Here is a 21,843-nt window from a genome sequence, read left to right on the forward strand (position 1 = left end):
CTATGGGTGTTCTTGTGGGACTGCACCCAAATTGGACAAATCTTACTAGGTTGAATGCCTTTTTCAGTGATCAGTTTATTATTTATTATATAGGCAGTACATTTTTTATAGTGTAGGCAAAACAGATTAAGTATCAACCAAATATGTATTTTTTGGCTTTATGCATAAATAAAAATAGGTATATGCCTTCAGACTTGTTCAATGCCTAGACAGGGAACATGATATGCCCAAACAGGGAACATTATAACAGTGGGGATGATGGGCTTAACGGGCTGGTGACAGGCTGAAATCAGAGCTCAGCTCATTAAGGCTGCCGAACTCTCTGGAGGACCTTTGAGCAGGAAAAGACAGCGTAATTTTGAAACTTGTACTGAGAAACGGTAAGAACAAGATTGTGTTCTGCATTACCAGGAGATGCTAAACTGTGAGATGAATCAAAATCCTCCACTGAAAAGTGCCCCAAAAAGAGGTAAAAACCTCAAAGGTCACAAAAGGTCAGCAGTCAAATTAGCCTCATTCACTAACAAAGCCTCATCAAATCTGGGCCAAAACTGAGGTTTTGACACAAAGGGATCTAGTGCCATTTTCTATGGGTTGGTGAGGCTATGGTGCCCAGAGTTATAGTGCAAGGAGCCTCTAACCGGCTCCTGGCAGGTTCAGAGGCCAGACAGCAGATGTCGCTGACATTGATGGAACCCCTATTCAAACTTCTGTGCATGTTCCTATGGTTCAGTTGCTGCACCCAACTCAGCCACAGAAAAAGATAGCTTTTAAGCTTTTGATGAAAATAAGTCGTTGCTTCCAGCCTATGCCTAATAAAAGGCCTCAGTCATCATATTAGTGTTGACTTTCCATAGGTTGGTGATGCTATGGGTGGGTCATTTCTGGGCCTCCAACCTGGTCCTAGCAGGTTCGGAGACCAGACGGCAAATGTATCCCTCTGACATTGAGGGAACCCCTATTCAACCTTCTGTGCATGCTCATATTGTTCACTTGCTGCCCTCCACTCAGCCCCAGAAAAAGATTGCTTTTAAGCTTTTGATGAAAGAGAGTCTTTGCTTCCAGCCTATGCCTAATAGAAAGCCTCAAAGGCCTCAATCATCATTTTAGGGTTGAGTTCTGGCACTTGCAAATGGATTATGGAGAAGGGGGAGGACTGGTTTTAATCATCTAATCAGGCTCATCACAACAATACCACGCACATCCAGATCCGATCTTTCTAGCCTTAACAACAGCATCAAACAGACTCCCATTTCTGGTATGTCAGTGTAGCACAGCAATGGACCATTCTGCAGGCTGTAGGATATAGTTAAAATGCCATGCATGAGCCAGTCTCTTTATCAACTCTTCCCCTACAAATGGTACCATGCATTCCTGCAAAAACCTATCCCACCTGCAGCAGGAAGGCAAAACAAGTGTTTCACAAAATGGCGGATTTTTCCTCATAATTCCATTCAAAGATCTTGCTGGTATCAGTTTAGGCCCTATATAAAATGACCTTGGGGACCAATTAATGCTTATTATGGGCAGATCTTTAAGAAATCATAGTATATCTTGTTTTCTTCCTGTAAAGTAATAATTTTAATTTTGGATTCCTGAGTTTTAATATTTTGGACAGTAGATTTCTTTGCTGTTTAAAATATGTGTAAAGAAGAATTGCTGTTATGATTAAATATATGACAGCCTCAGTTAAAATTATGACACAAACCTTTTTCAATAAATTTATCAAAATGGGTTTTTTAGGACAGTACAGCATGTTTATTCTGTATAAACAAAATATTTTATGCCATTGATGACAACTAAATTAAAAATAATCATACAGAAAAACTAAAAAGGAATCCTAATCAATATGTCCCTAGAATAAAAGTGAGTGCAAAGTCATGCCTGTTTTTAGGATTAGGCTTAAGTCTGAGCCAGCAACCACTGAGTGACCCCTCCCCGACCCTCAACTTTGCAACTTTCACAACCTGCAGATGGCCCATCAAGCTATTATCCAATCACAGTCATGCATGTGGATTCTGCAATGTGCAAGAGGAATTAATGCTGCAGATTAGGAACAACAGTTGTTAGGCTCTGCTAATGTCCACAAAAAATGCTTTGTTTCTAAAATAAACATTCAAAGTACAATGGATTATTTTGTTAAAATTATTAATTTATCAGAGGGTAATAAATCAGAGCCACACAACCTCAAGCATTTATTTTTAGTACAGCATTGGTTTATTCTTCAGTGCATTAATCAGTAAAACGTAAAAAACATTTGTTTTCAAATCTTAAGTACATTTACTTCTTAATTACTTAAAATGTCAAAAAAGTTGGTTGAACTCCTCGGTCCTCACACTGATGGTAAAAAACTTTTTGGGTAAATTAATTCTTTTGCAAAATCTGAAGTGGTGTATTGTGTGTGGGTGACACCTAGTGACAGAAAATAAAAACTTTATCTTTCTAAGAAGCTCAGAACTACCGGTTTTTACTCAGTCCTCAGGTCCGTAGGTCTTACAGGAATGTGTGTGTGTGTGTGTGTGTGTGTGTGTGTGTGTGTGTGTGTGTGTGTGTGTGTGTGTGTGTGTGTGTGTGTGTGTGTGTGTGTGTGTACAAATTTATCCTCTTCCAGCTGAACTACATGTGCAACTTCTGTTATTAAAGGTATTCAATCAATGGATAGTGTATGTGTGTGGTTGTTCACATGTGTGTGCATACATACTTGTATTTATAGTATATGCAAATTCTCAACTAGAACCGCAACTCTGTATATCATTACATCATTGAAGATATTTTTGGTCAGTTGTTTACTGTTACTTGCAATATTATTATTATTATGCAGAAATGTGTCTGTGCATACACACACTGTGTATGTAATGTATAGATATACATGTACACTTGAGTGTGTAATTTGCAAAATACACACTCAAGTGTACATGTATATCTATACATTACAGTAGAAACTGAAGCTCTGTTGAGTGCTTATACTGGTTCATTAATTTAGCTCTATTGTAAATCTATGTGAGATTTAAAGGCTAATACACATAAAAGTATATGGTATTTGACATTTTAAAAGTCTTTAGCCCCCATGAACATGAGAAAATCATCGTTGTTCGATGCTGTAGCGCATGTATTCCCTAGTTACCAGGGGAAAATAGGGAGTACCAATATGGCGGCTGGTGGCTTCTCAGCGATGTGTTCTACCAATGGCCAATCAGCAATCCAGTGAAGAAATAGAGATCAGTGGCCCCATTTGAATCCATTGGGGGAAAGGAGGAAATTTCAGTAGAACTTTCAGAGTTGATTGGGGGAACTGACACCTACTGCCAGCTTACCAAAGGTTGGTTTTACCCAATCACAGTATCAAATGAAAATGTAAGCAGCAGCTGCTATAAGAAACCACAAGGTAAGCTGTTCAAGGTTCTTCTTATTGTTCTTATTTCAAAGATGAAATTGTGGATTCTGACCAAACAGATGTAACAGCAGCAGCTATGTCCTGCCGCACTACCATGTTGGTTCGGCTGTGAGCTCAACAGCTCTTGCTTTTGTCACAGCTGGTATGTCCCGCCTTAAACCACAATACTGCAATGTGATTGGCCCAAAGTGTTTTAGGTTTGGGCCCTCATGGTTGAAGCAGGAACGGTACGAGATGGATTCTTGTGTGTGTGTGAATGCACAAGGATCGTGAAAATTCAACTTGCAAGCAAGGTTAACTCTTTATATGCTTTACAGGAACACTGATGAATTAGTCCAAATTCCAAAACCAGGATACAGAGGTTCAGAGAAGGTGGTGTTAAAGGTGTAGAGGTGGCTCAATGAGTCTGAGCAGACTCTGTAGAAGGACAGGATGCCAGCAGGTTGATCTACATAAACCGCTACTCTGTTAGCCATGGAGGAGGAGGATATGGGTGTTATTCTCTTATTGTGCCAAGCAGAGTAACCGTCATGATCTGAGCAGCCCAGACTCCAGGACTGGTTGTTAAATCCAAACACGCAGTCTTCACTAGACCCTTTCTTTCTGATTCCTTTGTAGCTTATTGATATTCGAACGTTTCTATGCCATTCCACCTCCCAGTAACTGCGGCCAGTGAGACAATTTCTACACAGCAGCTGACAGAGATCAAATCTGTCTGGGTGGTCAGGGTAGAGTTGATCCTGGTCCACATGTTCCACCTTCCTGTTGCCTTCAGACAATCTGAGGTTTCTGCTCACTGTGTTTGTGTCGATTGTGAGCTGACAGGAATCTGAGGGAGAGAACAAAGACACTCCAGCTGCAGTTATTGACCATTTATTGATGATGACTCCTGAATGAGTGATGGGGCAGTATGGAGATGGCTGCTTCGTTGTCACGAATCAAATAAAATCACACTTACACTTCTTTACATCTTGTTTCAACCATTGGACTCCAGTTGGCTTCACCCTGAAAGGGGGAGGGGATCAGATCATCAGTGGCTGATGTAGCTAATGGTATAATTCTGATTAAAAAGTGATCCTTTATTTGTTAGCAGTGTATTTCTGCTCGATAAATGTGAAGATCAGCTAAACTCTGGAAATATATGGAGGGAGTTGTTAGAGTGTTGGCTGTTTTGGTGTTAATGACATAAACACCTGGGGTCTCATGTACCACACCTTTGTACACACAAAAAACTTGCAGCACAATATTTCAAGCACAGTTTGGTATGTAAAAACATGAACCCATCAAAATGGGTGGCAGTCACAAAAATTGTTTTAATCGACAATAACAAACCACAAAGTACTAAACCACACAGCAAGACAAGTTTATTTGTAAAGCACTTTTCAGTAACAGATGATTCAAAGCGCTGAATATGATAAAACTTTCATTTAACTCAACAAGCATCAAATCTGATCATTATTCATGAGTCTGAGCTTTCATGGTTTAAAGCTTTACAAAGAAATCCAATCAGATTTAGCTTCATACAATAACATAACACACACTGAACTCCCTGGAAACAACCTTCATCTAATGTAAATGTAAATATTCCTGTTTTTGTTACACATAGATGGAAATCAGCATCGGTCTGAGTGTCTGTGTGCTGATGTGCGTGAAACGCATATAATTCATCTAAGGTGGTCTCACTGAAACTGAAAATGGGTCAGATCAGCAAATCAACTCCTAACCAGTCAGGTGGGATCCTGTCTAAAATAGGGCCATTAATCAAAGGGAATATATCTTTAAACAGCTTGGTTGGGATCGGGTCTAACATACAGGTAGAACGTTCAGATGAAGCTAAAATTTTAGATAGCTCAGAAAGCTTTATTGTTGCTAAACAGTCCAAACACATCTACTCACGGTTCCATACATCTGACTTTGTAGTGTGCAGCAAGTTCAAAGATTTCTCCCTACCACTAACTTTTAGTATGAGAGCTACAAACTCTTTCGTACATGAGACCCCTGGCAAAAGGGACAACAATGAGACTTTTATTTGATCAGGGACAGAGTTACTACTGGTACCATGAAGCGATATCTGGACATCTATCTTAATAATTAGCTTAATTAATAAATCATTAATAAATAATGCCGAACCCAGCCTGACCCTCTGCAATGCCTCACAGTAAAGTGGCAGCTCGGCATGATCAAAGACCAACCTAAACTGACCTACAGCAACTTTAAGAGCCTCATATCAGAACATTTACTCATGTCAGTCAACTCTGTGGTCATACTGTATTCTGTACGACATTCATACTGTATTCCCAACGACATTCCAGTCTTTTCCCTCTTGGAATCATATTTTTTGTGTTTGTTTTTCACTGGATCTTGGACTTTTCTTCATTGTTTCTCTGGGAGATGCTAATAGCCGTTAGCCACTTCCGTGCTCTAACCCCTGCTGCGAATGCGCAGTACACACTTCAATTAAAATGATACACAAACATGAAAGGATTTATTTACTAATAAGTTGAGCAAAATAAAGCATAAAACATCAAAATAACAACTAATATGCCAGCAGGACGTAATAATCTTTCATAAAATCTTTCTATCCAACCAATAATAAAATAACGTGGCTATGCACCTTTACGTGTTATCCTTTCTCCACCAACTGGATCGACAAAAGTTTTCAGCATAGCCATAAATAAATCTGGGGCTCTTCATACCTGAGAGTGTCCAGGCTACAGCATGGGTCCTCCAGTCTTTCATTCAGTAGCTTCACTGATTTCTCTCCTGGATTGTTGTAGCTGATATCCAGCTCTCTCAGAAAGAAGGTGTTGAACCTCAGAGCTGATGCCAGAGACATACAGCCTTTTTCTGCAATCATACATCCTGACAGCCTACAGGTATACAGAACAACAGTCATAACAGAGAACACTATGCATAATAGTCATCAAAAACAGGTTACATTTGACACAAACTTTTAAAACCAGAACTATGATGCCTTCTTCTCTTCTAAAGGGTTTAGGTCTATGGTCTAAGATGTCCATGAAGGAAGGCTGACTTTCTGTCTGGTTGATTACTCTTTTGTTCATGTTACCACATGTTTATGGATCATTGTCTTCAAAATGTCTCAAAGGCCATTACATTTTTAGTGGAATAGTCTATAATTCTACCTTCAGTTTTGTTAACCATTTAAATCCCCCCCCAACCTTAAAAACATACTTAAATTAGGTGCCTGTTCAATTTGTGTTGTTGAATCATTGTACTGCTACAAAAATGTAAATAGCTTTTAACAATGGAAACAATACCTTTGAAAAAGTGTTAAAAATGTAAGATAAAAAAGAAATCTATGTTAAAAAAACAATTAAATTATTCACCTTTTAACACTGCATATATTAATGCCTTTTATTGAGTTATGTAGTTTCAGATGGGTCATCTAGAAATATTCCTTGGATTATTGTAATTAATTGCTCACCAATTATACTTCAATCACTGTAAATAATTGCAATAATTTTAACACCCCATGAGATCATCTTTTTAAACAGATAAAAAACAGTTTAAAACCAATTTAATTGATTTTAGGTTTATATTGAAAGATATTTAAATGATTCAAACGTTTGATAAAAACAACATTCAATACAGTTTACAGTAAAACTGTGTGAAAATATTTGAAACATATGAAAGATGACAACATATATCTCATTAAAAATCCCAGTTGCAATTCCTGATGATGAATCCAAACCTTAGTATTTCCAATTCACAGTGCGGATTCTTGAGTCCAGCAGACAGCAGCGTGACTCCTGATTCCTGCAGGTCATTGTTGCTGAGGTCAAGTTCTATTAGACTGGATGAAGAGCTTAGGACTGAAGACAAACCCTCACAGCTTTTCTGGGTCAGGTTACAGAAACTAAGCCTGCATAACAATCAACATTAAAGCAAATTAAAGGTAGGACATTTAACTTGGAAACAATAAAATCAATTTTGACTTTGTGTTAACTATACATGACTGAGCTCATTATTTTCTATGACTCAGTCGTCTGTAGATATAATGGAGCAGCTTCATTGCAGAAAACAAAGTGTATATATATATATATATATATATATATATATATATATATATATATATATATATATATAAAACCATCACTCTGACATGTATATCAGGTGCCGACAAGAATTAAATATTTTTCTTCATTTTGTCACATAGTAACTACAAATTTAAGCAATATATGTTTCTGTGAATGTATGTGATAAACCAACACAAAGTAATGCATACCTAAGTTACAGCGGAAATTAAAAAGGATCTTAATTATTTTTCTATAAGATAAGATAAGTTGTGGTGTACATTCATATTCAGCCACCTTTGCTTTGATGCTTATAAATAAAATCCAATACAACCCATTACTTTAAAGGTTAACGGATGATCTCTCTTCATTCACTATTCCTCTCACCATAATCAGTGTCACCTGCTGCCACCAATTATCATCAAGCAAATTCACCTGCAGGTCTACTTATTTAAACGTGCCTCCCACAACCATGATTTGCCAGATTGTCTCTTCTTGTTTGCCTGGATGTACGCTCCCCAGTCCATGTGTACTCAATGTGCTATCCTCAGCATTCCTGTGCTCACTCTGCTGGCTGCTCCAAAAACCAGAAACCTTGTTATAATAAAGCCAATTTTTAACACATTTTCAATATCCTCGACTGACAAAATGGACAGGTACAGAGTCCACCTCTCAAATGTCCCATCAGGGCACTTTCCAAGGTCGCCTGGCAGAGCATCTCAAAGATTTAGATCGAGTTTTTAAACAATGCCAAGCCAGAACAACTTTTATCTTAAAAGTTCAGTTAAATGAAATAAAGCACAAAGGGGGAGGCTTGATTAACCTAAAATAATTCAGACTAGAAAAATTGCTGAGAATAATAATAGAGGGGTTTAAATTAGTTTATTGTAAAGAAAACATTCGGTTCTTGAAGCTTTTGAAACACAGTTTACTTAAAATAAGATAAATAAAGATGTTGACAGCATATAAATTAGTAAATGAAAGGTTTATGATTTTACGACTAAACTTCATTCTGTTTAATGTTTGTCAACCACACAAGTAAATTAAAGAAGTGCTGTACCTTTAATGTGGATTGTTTGACATTGCTTTATTTCAATTTTGTTTGGACTAATTGAACCAACACTGCAGATGAGAAAGATGGACAATGTTTAAATTAGACAATGTGACATCATTGATATGGCAAAGATGTGCAGCATAACACACTTCAGTGGTTATTTGAGATTTCTTATTTAAAAAGGAGTGAAAATAGAAACATTTATTTAAAGGAAGCAACATTAAAATATAGTGAGCTGCACAAATCCATCCAAATTGGACTTAAATAATAAGGTTTGAATAGACAAAACCGAGATTATTCAATAATGTGATTAAAGGAGTAATAAACGAAGTTCACATTAGGCATAACAAACAATTGTTTTCAATCTAAAGTCAAGCTTTTATGTTGAATATAAGAAATGTTTAGAAATGTTTCTGTTTTACAAAGGACATATTTCTCAGATCTACAAATTAGTGCATCTTTAAAAACTTTAAAGTTTACTGTTTAGGTCTTTAAAAATACAGCTTTAACTTGTTTATAGTAATTTTAGCAAAGGTTAAATAAAGGGTTCCACATCAAGCTCATTAAATGTACTAAGCACTAACTGTGCATTAAGTAAAATAAGGAGGAGCTTAACTACATTGTAATAAGCAGAAACATCCATGGAATAAGTAGTACAGATAATCTACTGCCAGACACTGAAAGGTAAGGCCTTGGATGATTTACGTTAAGAAATACTCCTGAATATACATTTAGACATTTAGATTATTTGCATGTATGTGCAAACTTCTAAGCTAAGAGAAACATAATTTTGTACCAGCATATCTGCTGATAAAATGAAATTATGATCAGATAAGAATAACAATTGCACTCTGTTGTGTGTTATCTGTTTATGGGTTATGAACAATAGACAGGGGGTCATCAGCGCCAGGACACCACCAGACAGAACCACCCAGTGAAATGAACTTTGAGTCATGAGGAAGACAACAAGACCAAAGAGACTGCTAATTAATCTGATTAATTTACAGACCTAATTATTCTGATTCAACGTAGAGACATAAAAACGTAAACCATACCTATCTCGTACTTGTTTAGCACTTTATCCAGTCCAACAACCCCAAAGCACTTTACACTACGGTCAGACATTCGCACATTCACACCCTGACGGTGGTGAGCTATGTTAGTGGCCACAGCTGCCCTGGGCATACTGAAAAAGGCGAGGCTGCCCTACATCGGTGCTACTAGACCCTCTGACCACTGCCGGCAGGCAATTCAGGTGAAGTGCCTTGCCCAAAGACACAATGACTGACACGGTGGGAGTGGGAGATCAAACCAGCAGGACAAACTCTCTAACACCTATGCTATTGTTGCCCCACACTGTCTCCCCATACATTAGGACAATTACTTATTACCATGTTGTTATTTAATTTTAACTTTTCCTATTCCACCAACCTCCGTGATCGGGTTTTACTTTAGAATGGAATCCTGATAAATTCAATCAATTACTTTGATTACAGACATGTCTTGATGAAGAAAAAGAACAGCAAAACCAACCGATAAGGTATTACAGGTACAAACAACCAACACCACCTTAGGGAAGAGGAGAGAATGGCCCCAGTAAACCCCCAATAGCCACAACCCTGAAGCCCCCAGGAGCCATCAGGATGAGCCCATGGGCCCAGAGCTCATCACTTACATCACCTACCTTTCTTTATTCACAGGAAACTACCTGGACCCAGGTTTCTGTCCTTGAGGAGCAGTGGTTCAAATACATAATGAGGACCGTACCTTGACTTCCATAGACTTCCATTTATTTTCTCACCTTTCTATGGCCTCACTCTGACCCTAACATTTGGGGGTTTATATCTCATCCTTTCATAATTAACACCTCAGTGCTAAACCTAACCCCTAGCTCAGAAAAAAGTGAGGACCAAAACAGCTTAGACTGATAAATGGATACTTGAGTACCCCAGTTTAATGCTGCAAAAGTAAGATATTTACTGTAAAATCAACCTAAATCATACTCATTTGTCACCTGGGATGGAAGTAACATTCCTTATAAACAATCGGTTCTCTCCATCACTAATATCTTAGTGCAGTTTTCTCCATTCAAACCAAGAGCAGCAGGCTGCAAACATGTAAGCAAGTAGGAGAAGTGGACCAGAAATAGAACAGTATACAACATAATTTACCTGTCCTGTGAAAGTATAAATTTAGTGGGATTTCACAGCAACAACGCACCATTGAGTAAAAAGCTGTTCTCCATCAAAGGCTTTGTGTATGGGTTGTTTTGATTTTAACCACTAGGTGTCATTATTACTTATTGTTCCTTTAACTTACACAGACACTGCTCTCCTTGACATTTTCAGCGCTTACACCTCCAGGCCCCCTTTATTCTCAGGAAACTACCAGAACCTGCACCCAGCTGTGTATCCGTACAGAGCGATGGTTCAAAGGACATTCTTATTCATTTTAAACAATCAGAAAATGGGCGAGCTGTGAACCTCGCACTTTTTCCTTTCTCTGTCATGTTGCCCAAGTTTAGCTCTTTAAATCTTGTGAAGGTAAGGCATTCAGATTATTTCTGACTGTGATTGGAACAGACTGGAAAGTTCCAGAGTGCTGGTAGGGGTAAAATGTATCTGTGCAGTATCTGTGTAGGCCTTCACAAGAAACTAAGGACAAAGCCACGGCAGGTAGGCCATGTGGTGGTCCCTGACACTCGAAAGGCTGAATGCAGTCCATTGGACCAGTGTTAAACTGGGGGTCCCAGCCAGGATTGCTTGAACCTTGAGATGACATGCTGTGAATTGGCACTATGTAAAATTATAGAATCAGAGATGACCAAACTTGTTAGCCTATCTTCCCAAGCATAAGGAGACCAAGAAAACCACCCCCTACCCAGGCCTGGCAGCCCACCAATGAATACCTGGTGGCCAAGCTTTGTTCGTTGTGTCGCTTTGATAATCTTTACAAATCGTTCAAAGATTATGCACACAGATACAAAACACACCAACCTGAGAATTTCCAGTTGCAAATGTTTATTCTCCAGTCCAGACCACAGCAGGTTCACACCTGAATCCATCAGGTTGTTGTTACTGAGATCCAACTCTCTTAGACTCCAGCAGGAAGCTCTAATAACTGAGGACAGAGCTTCACAGCTTCGCTCAGAGAGGTCACACCCACTCAGTCTGGAAAGAGATTTAAACAGATGGCATTAATTTATTTTTCTTTCCATTTCATTCCAGCCGACAAGATGGTGTTTCTGAAAAAGAACTCACATAGCTTTGTTGGAGACTTTGACCACTGGCAGTAGCCTGAGAAGAGCCTCCTCCGAAGCAGAGTATTTCTTCAGGTCAAACACATCCAGATCTTTTCCTGATGACAGTAAGATGAAGACCAGAGCTGACCACTGAGCAGGAGACAGTTTTTCTGTAGAGAGACTTCCTGAACTCAGAGACTGTTGAATTTCTGTAACTAGAGAATGACTATTCAGTTCATTCAGACAGTGGATCAGGTTGATGCTTTTCTCTACAGACAGGTTGTCATTGATCCTCTTCCTGATGTACTGGACTGTTTCTTGACTGGTTGTACCTTCGGTCACTGAAATCAGACCTCGTAGGAGAGTCTGATTGGTCTGCAATGAAAGACCTAGAAGGAAGCGAAGGAACATGTCCAGATGCCCAGTTGGACTCTGCAAGGCCTTGTTTACAGCAGCCTGGTGAAGCTGAATTATTTTTGGGTTCTGTTTCTTGGAGGTTTGACCCTCATTCATTCGATTCACACCAGAGTTCATGAAGGTCAGATGAACATGAAGAGCAGCCAGGAACTCCTGAACACTCAGATGGACAAAGCAGAACACCTTGTCCTGGTACAATCCTCTCTCCTCTTTAAAGATCTGTGTGAACACTCCTGAGTACACTGAGGCTGCTCTGATGTCGATGCCACACTCTGTCAGGTCTGATTCATAGAAGATCAGGTTTCCTTTCTGCAGCTGATCAAAAGCCAGTTTTCCCAGAGACTCAATCATCTTCCTGCTCTCTGGACTCCAATGTGAATCTGTTTCAGCTCCTCCATCATACTTGACCTTCTTCACTTTGGTCTGAACCACCAGGAAGTGGATGTACATCTCAGTCAGGGTCCTAGGTAGTACTGCTCTCTTGTTGGTCTCCAACATCTCCTCCAGAACCGTAGCAGTGATCCAGCAGAAGACTGGGATGTGGCACATGATGTGGAGGCTTCTTGATGTCTCGATGTGGGAGATGATCCTTCTGGCCTGCTCCTTATCTCTGAATCTCTTCCTGAAGTACTCCTCCTTCTGTGGGTCGGTGAATCCTCTGACGTCTGTCACCATGCCAACACACTCAGGAGGGATCTGATTGGCTGCTGCAGGTCGTGTGATTATCCAGAGGAGAGCAGAGGGAAGCAGTTTCCCCCTGATGAGGTTTGTCAGCAGAACATCCACTGAGGTGGACTCTGTAGTATCAGTCAGGATCTCCTGGTTCTGGAAGTCCAGAGGAAGTCGACTCTCATCCAGACCATCAAAGATGAACAGAACCTGGAAGTGTTCAAAGCTGCAGATTTCTTTGGTTTCAGTAAAGAAGTGATGAACAAGGTCCACCAAGCTGAACTTCTTCTCTTTCAGCACATTCAGCTCTCTGAATGTGAATGGAAATATGAAGTGGATGTCCTGGTTGGTTCTGCCTTCAGCCCAGTCCAGAGTGAACTTCTGGGTTAAGACCGTTTTCCCAATGCCAGCCACTCCCTTTGTCATCACTGTTCTGATTGGCTGATCTCTTCCAGGTGGGTCTTTAAAGATGTCTTCTAGTCTGATGGTTGTTTCTGGTCTGTGTGGTTTCCTGGATGCTGTTTCAATCTGTCTGACCTCATGTTCTTCATTGACCTCTCCAGTCCCTCCCTCTGTGATGTAGAGCTCTGTGTAGACCTGGTTCAGGAGGGTTGGACTTCCTGCTTTAGCGATGCCCTCAAACACACACTGGAACTTCTTCTTTAAGGTGTTTTTAAGGTTATGTTGAAAAGCTGAGGGAAGAAGCCCTGGATGAACATAAACAGGATTATTCATGGTAAGTGTGATATACCTTTAAAATACATTTTATAATATTTAAAAGTGCATTGCCACATTAATTGACTTTCTAAAATCTGTTTGTCAGTAGCTCACCCCAATTGCATACAAAGTTTTATGAAATATTATCACGTCCTGCTGGCGTGTTAGTTATTTTGGTGTTTTACGCTTTTCTTTTGCTCAATTCATAAGTAAATAAAGCCTTTCGTGTTTATTCACAATTTTATCCGAAGTATAAACTGCACATACAGTCGGGGTTTAATGGACTCTGAACTGCTGAAGCCACAAAAATGGACTCTGTACCACATTCTTATATTTGCACATTTGCTCATTTGCATATTTGCACATTTGCCATCAGACTGTTGAACAGCCACAAAATGGACTCTGTACAACATTTGTATATTTGCACATTCCATCACTTTTATTATTCCTTTATTTAACCAGGAAAAGTCCCATTGAGATTAACAATCTCTTTTTCAAGGGAGTCCTGGCTAAGATAGCGGCAAAAGATTACATTACAAATTACATTACAGTTTACAATAACATCTATCTAAATTAGAATTTCATAAAACAGTTACAAACCATAGAACTCATTTCCAAACTTTTGAGCAATCGTTTAAAATGTCCAATCGGAATCAAATCCTTCAACTTCCAGTCTTTCTGAAGATTGTTCCATGCTGTGGGGGCAGAGTACTGAAAAGCTGTCTTTCCAGCTTCAGTGCGGATACTAGGCACAGACAGAAGCAGAGACTCTTGAGAACGTAGAGAATACAGTCCAGCCGCTCTTGGTTGAATGTACTTACAGAGGTATGAGGGGAGCAGACGCAGAATACCCTTATAAATGATCATATACCAGTGAGTGAGTCTACGAGTCTCTAATGCTGGCCAGCCCACACGTATATAAAGTTCACAGTGGTGTGTGCGAGGCTTACAATTTGTGATAAATCGTAGAGAGGCATGGTAAATTGAGTCTAATATTTTTAAAACTTGATCTGGGGCATTAATATAGATTAGGTCACCATAGTCCAGAATGGGTAAAAACGTTGCAGCTACCAGTCTCTTCTTCGACTTAGAAGAGAAACAAAGCCTATTGCTGAAGAAGAAGCCAATTTTCAGTCTGAGTTTTTTAATATATTGTTCAACATGAGGTTTAAAATTTAGATTATAATCAATTAAAATTCCTAAATATTTAAAAGATTGAACCCTTTCTATCTCTGACCCATGCAAAGTGATAAGAGGATAGCCATTTTGCAATTTTTTCTTTTTTCTTGAAAATAGCATAATTTTACTTTAATTTGAATTTAAAAAAAGATGTAATTTTAAAAGCCTGTACTGAACCAAATTAAAAGCAATTTGTAACGTAAAGACACACGCACTAGGGTTTTTTCCAAAACTGTAAAAAACCATGTCATCAGCATAAAAATGGCATCCTTATCTAGCACTACAAATGCTGCCGAACTCTCAGTTACCACTGTCGAGTTCTCCTGCACTGTTTACATTGTCTACATTTCAAATATTTACTAGGAAATCACTGCTGCACCTTATCCTGTAATTCACTGCTATTTACTGTAACTTTTCAAGTTGTATGCAAAACGAAATTTCGTTCTGTACGCACTCTGTGCATACTGTTAAGAAAATATCTTAGTCAAGCATAGTGGTGTTTGTCTCTCCCTGCTCCAGCGTAAGATAACATGCAGCTTCAGTTTTATTGCCGAGGGGGTGGTCAGAAGGAGAGGGGGTCAGTCATCCTCCCCCTGAGCCATGCAGGAGGAGTTTAAAGTTGATAAAAGGAATGTCTTAGTAAAACTTACTTCAGACAGACAGATAGACTTCGCGACCGCGTGGTGAAATCATCTTGATTGGTAAATGTATACTCTGTCTCTATATTTAATTTCCATGAATTAAATATGCATATTAAACTGTTCTACCTCTTGAGTAATGTCTTCTCACTTGCGGCCAAATCCGGAACTGGGGTAAGATGGGTTTTCAATAGACATGTAACAGCAGGCCGGTAAACCCAATCTTTTACAATACAAAATGACAAATAAAGTTGTCTAAGTCTAAGTCTAAGTCTAAACAAGGAAGCGGCTAACAGCTATTAGCATCTCCCAGCGAAACATTGCAAAAAGGTTGAAAAAATATGATTCCTGGAGTGAAAAGCCTGGAATGTCTCTGGGAATCCAGTCTGAACGTTGGTGTTCACTGAAGCAGACGCTAAACCTGCCGAGGCTCAGATGTGACGCAGAGCTGGCTGACGTGAGTAAATGTTCTGATATGAGGCTCTTAAAGCTGCTGTAGATCGTTGTATTTAATTAATAATGGTTGGTGTTCATCACGCCGAGCTGCCGCTTTACTGTGAGGCATTGCAGAGGGTCAGGCTCAGTCCGGCATTATTTATTAGTGATTTAATCAAGCAAACCAACATTATGGTAGTTCTGAGATATTGCCGCTGGCACGACGTCTGTTTATAACTGGACATCGCGCCCGATGCTGGGGCTATTTATCAAAAAAAAAAAAAAGACCATCAAACATTATCAGCCATACGAAATTGAGACCGTTGAGTAGGAGAAGAAGAATCAGGATGAGTTTGTAGGCATAACTACATAAAAAAAATAATAGAGTAGTATGGGCTACATAAAATATTATTGGTCTAAATCTTACTGTAACCAACTTTACATTAATTTTCATGAAACTATAAAGATCAAAACAAAAGTATTCATAGTGACTCAGACATACGTTTTAAAGGGCTGTTTTAAAGTAATGCTTGGATTACGCCTATTTTAAGAAGTAAAACAGTACTGACATTTTCTACCAATGTAGCACTTTAATATCACCCATAAAGCATCAATGTATGTAAAATACGCTATCTATGTGCTTTTCCATCATATTAGATTTAAATAAGAATCAGTATTCCTTTGTTGTCCCTCAGTGGGGAAATTCGGGTGTGACAGCGGCAAACACATGGACAGTTACACACAATCTTTGGTGATGAGAAAAAAAGGACTAGACGAATAAAAGCAAACCAGTCTAATCTAAAGTTAGTTCTAAAAACAGCAAGACTAGACGATAAGTGTACAGACTGCTACTGTCAGCTGTAGTCCAGCATGGCAGCACTGAATCTGGTGTCAGTGCGTAGCATGACCTGCGTATCAGCTGACCTTGATGTTTGCTCTTATTCTGATCCACTTTCATTTCAATAAAATTTTATTTATAAAGCGCCAATTCATGAAACATGTCATTTTAAGGCACTTTACAAAGTCAAATTCAATCATATTATACAGGTTGGGTCAGATTATGCACATTTCACTTTTATTGTTTTATTTTCCCATGTTTTAATCATGTAAAGCACTTTGCATTGTCTTTGTACTAAAATGTGCTATACAAATAAATTTGTATGTGATTTTCGTCCTGGCTGTGGAACACTGGACCAGCTCTATACCCTCAGCAGGATTCTGGAGGGGGCATGGGAGTTTGCCCAACCAGTCTACATGTGCTTTGTGGATCTGGAGAAGGCATTCGACCGTGTCCCCCGGGGGATCCTGTGGGGGGTACTCCTTTAATAAGGGCTGTCAGGTCTCTGTACGACCGGTGTCAGAGTCTGGTCCACATTGCCGGCAGTAAGTCGGACTCGTTTCCGGTGAGAGTTGGACTCCGCCAAGGTTGCCCTTTGTCACCGATTCTGTTCAGAACTTTTATGGACAGAATTTCTAGGCGCAGCCAAGGTGTTGAGGGGATCCGCTTTGGTGGCCTTAGGATTGCGTCTCTGCTATTCGCGGATGACGTGGTCCTATTGGCTTCATCAGGGCGTGATCTACAGCTCTCACTGGAGCGGTTCGCAGCCGAGTGTGAAGCAGCCGGGATGAAAATCAGTGCCTCCAAATCTGAGACCATGGTCTTGAACCGGAAAAGGGTAGAGTGCCTTCTCCGGGTTGGGGAGGATGTGCTGCCCCTAGTGGAGGAGTTCAAGTATTTTGGGGTCTTGTTCACGAATGAGGGGAGGATGGAGCGGGAGATCGACAGGCGGATTGGTGCGGCATCTGCTGTGAAGCGGGCGCTGTACCGATCCGTTGTGGTGAAGAGAAAGCTGAGCCAAAAGGCCAAGCTCTCGATTTACCGGTCGATCTACGTTCCTACCCTCATCTATGGTCACGAGCTTTGGGTCGTGACAGAAAGAACGAGATCCCGGATACAAACGGCCAAAATGAGTTTTCTCCGTAGTGTGTCTGGGCTCTCCCTTAGAGATAGGGTGAGGAGCTCAGTCATCCGGGGAGGACTCAGAGTAGAGCCGCTGCTCCTCCACGTCGAGAGGAGCCAGTTGAGGTGGCTCGGGCATCTGGTCAGGATGCCTCCTGGACGCCTCCCTGGAGAGGTGTTCCGGGCACGTCCCACCGGGAGGAGGCCCAGGGGAAGACCCAGGACACGCTGGAGGGACTATGTCTCCCGGCTGGCCTGGGAACGCCTTGGGGTTCCCCCGGAGGAGCTGGCCCAAGTGGCCAGGGAGAGGGACGTCTGGGCCTCCCTACTGAAGCTGCTGCCCCCGCGACCCGACCCCGGATAAGCGGAAGAAGACGGACGGACAGATAAACTTGCCTTGCCTTTCAGTTAAATAAAATAGTATTTCTATAGTTCCAAAATAAACTCATGTCATCTCAAGACTCTTTACAGTCAAATTCAATCAAATCATACAGATTCGTCAAAAAGTTTCCTATGTAACCTGACAGCATTCACTCCTGATGAAAGACCCCTCTTTACTTCAGACATTAATTGTTTTGGTTCTGGACCCCAAAACGAAACTTGGGCATCACATTATTCTCAGAGATTTATTCATGGTTCATAACTAAGACATCATGCAGATTAAATCAGAGGAATCTTCTTACTGCTCTGCAGTCGCTCAGCCAGCTCCTCCTGCTTCATCCTCCTCAGAAAGTTCAGGGTGATCTTCACAAAAGCCTCTCTGGTGCTCCTCCTCTGCTCTTCATCCTCTCCTGGCTCTACCAGTGTGTTATCACCAGACTATTGATAACCATTTAGACTAGACAATCCAGCGTTTCTTGTTCTGATATCCTGTTATCAACCTGTCTCTCAGTCCTGTTTCTCCTGCCTGCCTCTGTCCCTGTCAGATAATTCTGTTGGTTTATGATCTCTGGACACTGACCTCCTGCCTTGCCTATCGACCTAGCCCACCTGCCCCTGTCTGGATTCTCATGCCCATCAGTAACTAACCAAGCCTGGACCTCGAACCTGCCTCCTGTCTATGTCCCACCAAGATTCCTCTGCATGGTGTGTGGCACCTGTTACAGATTTTTTCGCCATGACCCCGGATTATTCTCTTGCCTAGTCCTTCTGGAAACCTCTACCCTGTGGACTGATTACCTGTGCTTGACCTCCGAACTGTCTACGACTATCCTGCCTAGCAGAGCACCAGTTACATGTGGAAACATGGCTGATTTATCTCCTTCTTTCTTCTTCTAAATGCTCAGTTGAGGATTACAAGAAAGCTGAGCATGAACATCCAGAAGACCATGAAGCCGATTGTTCACCAGAGGTTTAGCTGTGGACTTTCTCAAACTCTTTTATCCATCCATCCATCCATCCATCCATTATCTGACCCGTTTAATCCCTCATGGGGTCGTGGGGGTTGCTGGTGTCTATCTCCAGCGTTCACTGGGTGAGAGGCGGGGTTCACCCTGGACAGGTCGCCAGTCTGTCGCAGGGAAACACAGAGACAAACAAGACAAAACCATTCATGCACACGTTCAAACTCTTTTAAATTGTATTAAAATTACTTCTGTAATTTAAGTTATTTGCATATGTATAGCTTTAGGTAAAGGGGGCAGATAAAATAAGATTATTCTTCTGCTGCCTTTCCTTCAGGATTTCAGAATGTTTGTTTTATGTTTAATTGATGTGTTTGAACACAATGAATGCAATAAATGAAAAATAAAATAAAATCAACTTTTCCCTCTATTTTTCCATCCCTAAACTGAACCGTACTAAAGGAACAGAAAACATCCAACATCGGCAGAGAGTTAATCTCAGTCTGGGATCAGAGGCTGCAACTGCTCTGTTTCCATTACTGACAGGAAGCTGGAGACACATTATTAGACCAATAACTGATTATTAATGAAAATATTAGAGTGCAACAGTCTTTGAGAATTACTGAAGGAAAGTTAATCAGAACAAAGTCTAAAGGAAGGTACGAGGTTTACATCCTGAGATAAATCTGCACGCTTCATGTTAAACGTTGTCCAACCTCTGCAGAGGCTACCAGGAGGATTCATGGACAGAAATACTGTTGGTGTGCAGCAGGAAGGAGGCTGCAGCTCTGAAGAAGACCAGCTCTGTTCTGGGGACTCTTCTAGAACCTCTAGCGACAACTTTGCAAAGAGGATTCTTCATAAAACAAAGAACATTCTGGACAATCCTAAGCATTCTCTTTATCAGACTTCATGAACTGGACAAGTAATTTCAATGGTTTATAAAAAAAAAAACATCCAGTTCTATAACAACTGGTGAAAACCATCTCAAACACAAATTCATTCATAAAACAATCCACTAGAGTCTGAACTGGGGACATATTTATTTTCTCGTAGATTTTTTTCCTCATTTTCTAAAAATGGTTCTGGACTATAAATGTAGTTCAGCTGAGCTCCACACATCACAAGGACTCAATGTGTGGAGCTCAGCTGAACTACATCCATCTGGCAAGAGTAAGGTTACCTGAATTATAGCTTCAGCTGAAATCACCCTGAGCCCTGAAGGACCAATAGATGAACTATAGACACTTAGAAACACCTCCCACCATGCCCTGAACCCTCACTCACCGACAGTTGTCCCGGGCCCAGGACAGAGGGGGGGCCCAAAACTGACACTCTGACCATTTGTCAGAGTGTCAGTCAGAAGTTAGCATAAATGTGGAACTGAAGCATTTCAACCTGAGTTCCCAGTTCCCTTTTATACATTTAAAACCATTAGAAAAAGCTCACCTCTCTGCAGCTAGAGGGTGGTCTGATTTAAAATCATGACCAATATCCTTTGACCTGTCGCTCTTTAGGGACACACAGCTGGGTTCAGGTTCTGGTTTTAGGGTCTGTTGGGTCCTGTAGGAAAAACACTGAATTCAAACTTTATATGATAATATATTTAAAGTTAAACACTAAAGCCCAAAACTTTAAAGTCTAACAGTATTTCTGGTTGGAAATGGATCCAAATATCCATGGTTTCACTTCAAACCTTATATTAATCACTGATTGATAATTAATAAAGGATGGTGGGTTGGGTTGCCAGGAGGAACTGAACAATAATCAGAGATTTTTTATGCAGGTCAGTGTTTGATGTGTAATGATCTTCTTTCTTCCATTAGATCAGAGTCAGAACTGCTGACGGAGAAACATGTTCATTGATCTTGTTGTCATTTGTTTTACATGTGTTTATAATATATATATATATATATATATATATATATATATATATATATATATATATATATATTGATCTGACGTGTTACTCTTTACTGACAAAGTACAGGGTTCATCTTTGGATACAAGTTCAGGTTACTGATAGAAGCTTCAATGACATGGAGAAGAGTCCTGGACAGTTAGAGAAGGTGATCTAACCTCTGAGCTTTAGTCTGGTCCTCATGTTCTCTATGCTGAGGGGTTTCAGGTGGAGGGAGTCTGTCCTCGCTGTCCTCACACTGATCCATGATGCTCAGTTCCCTTCAGTTCCCTTCAGCCGACACACCTGGACCTGCAGCCCAGAACAAACATGAGACACCAGAATGAAAATACAAAATGGTTCATCAACAAACAGAAACTAAAGGGTTATTTTATAGGTTTGAAGTGATTCCAGTTTGGCTGTAAAGGATCTAACGAACTGCAGATCCACACCAGTCAGACTGGTTCCTGCTTGAACTAAACAATAATTCAGTTCAAACACTGAAGCAGAACAAACCCTGAACATCTGGACCTGCTGTATTTCTCAACCATCAAACTACACAGATGGATTATATGTTCCATTAAAGCTTCATGCAGTTTAACAACATCACAAATGAAACATTTTAACAACCATTGATGCCGTCTTATTTTAAAATGATTCATAGGAAGCAGCTGTTCTGCTGACTTTAAAGCTAAAAATGAAAGTTATATTTAATGACCTGAAAATGAAGGTTTGTTTAGTGAAAAACCATCAGCTGCTGATCATGTTGACTGTTTCAGACAATAATCTATAATCCTGTAGATTTTCCTTCATATACGGTAAACCTTAAAACTTTGTTCCGAAATAAGAAGTGAACACA

The 21,843-nt window shown here is 40.2% G+C and overlaps 1 protein-coding gene across 1 annotated transcript; it reads right to left on the reverse strand.

The window, feature by feature from the left end:
• Window positions 1–417: 417 nt before the first annotated feature.
• Window positions 418–21,288, reverse strand: LOC118557961 (NACHT, LRR and PYD domains-containing protein 5-like). The gene is made up of 11 exons (XM_036128494.1): window positions 21,164–21,288; window positions 20,534–20,647; window positions 20,295–20,302; window positions 18,425–18,538; window positions 11,746–13,519; window positions 11,482–11,655; window positions 7,110–7,280; window positions 6,091–6,264; window positions 4,353–4,399; window positions 3,716–4,223; window positions 418–442 (listed from the first exon to the last, which is right to left on the reverse strand). The coding sequence occupies exons 1-11, from the start codon at window positions 21,250–21,252 to the stop codon at window positions 418–420; spliced, it is 3,198 nt and encodes a 1,065-aa protein (XP_035984387.1). The 5' UTR covers window positions 21,253–21,288.
• Window positions 21,289–21,843: the final 555 nt, after the last annotated feature.

This window comes from Fundulus heteroclitus, chromosome 24, assembly GCF_011125445.2.
Source record: "Fundulus heteroclitus isolate FHET01 chromosome 24, MU-UCD_Fhet_4.1, whole genome shotgun sequence".
Classification (NCBI taxonomy): Eukaryota; Metazoa; Chordata; class Actinopteri; order Cyprinodontiformes; family Fundulidae; genus Fundulus; species Fundulus heteroclitus.

Excerpts from the sequence above, each read along its gene's own strand:
- LOC118557961 (XM_036128494.1), bottom strand. The coding sequence starts at position 21,252 with ATGGATCAGTGTGAGGACAGCGAGGACAGACTCCCTCCACCTGAAACC. Across the intron at positions 4,224-4,352 it reads GAAACAAGATGTAAAGAAGT|ATTCCTGTCAGCTCACAATC; the intron begins GTAAGTGTGATT and ends TCTCTCCCTCAG. Across the intron at positions 443-3,715 it reads ATTTGGACTAATTCATCAGT|GATTTTGATTCATCTCACAG; the intron begins GTTCCTGTAAAG and ends TTTTCAGTGGAG.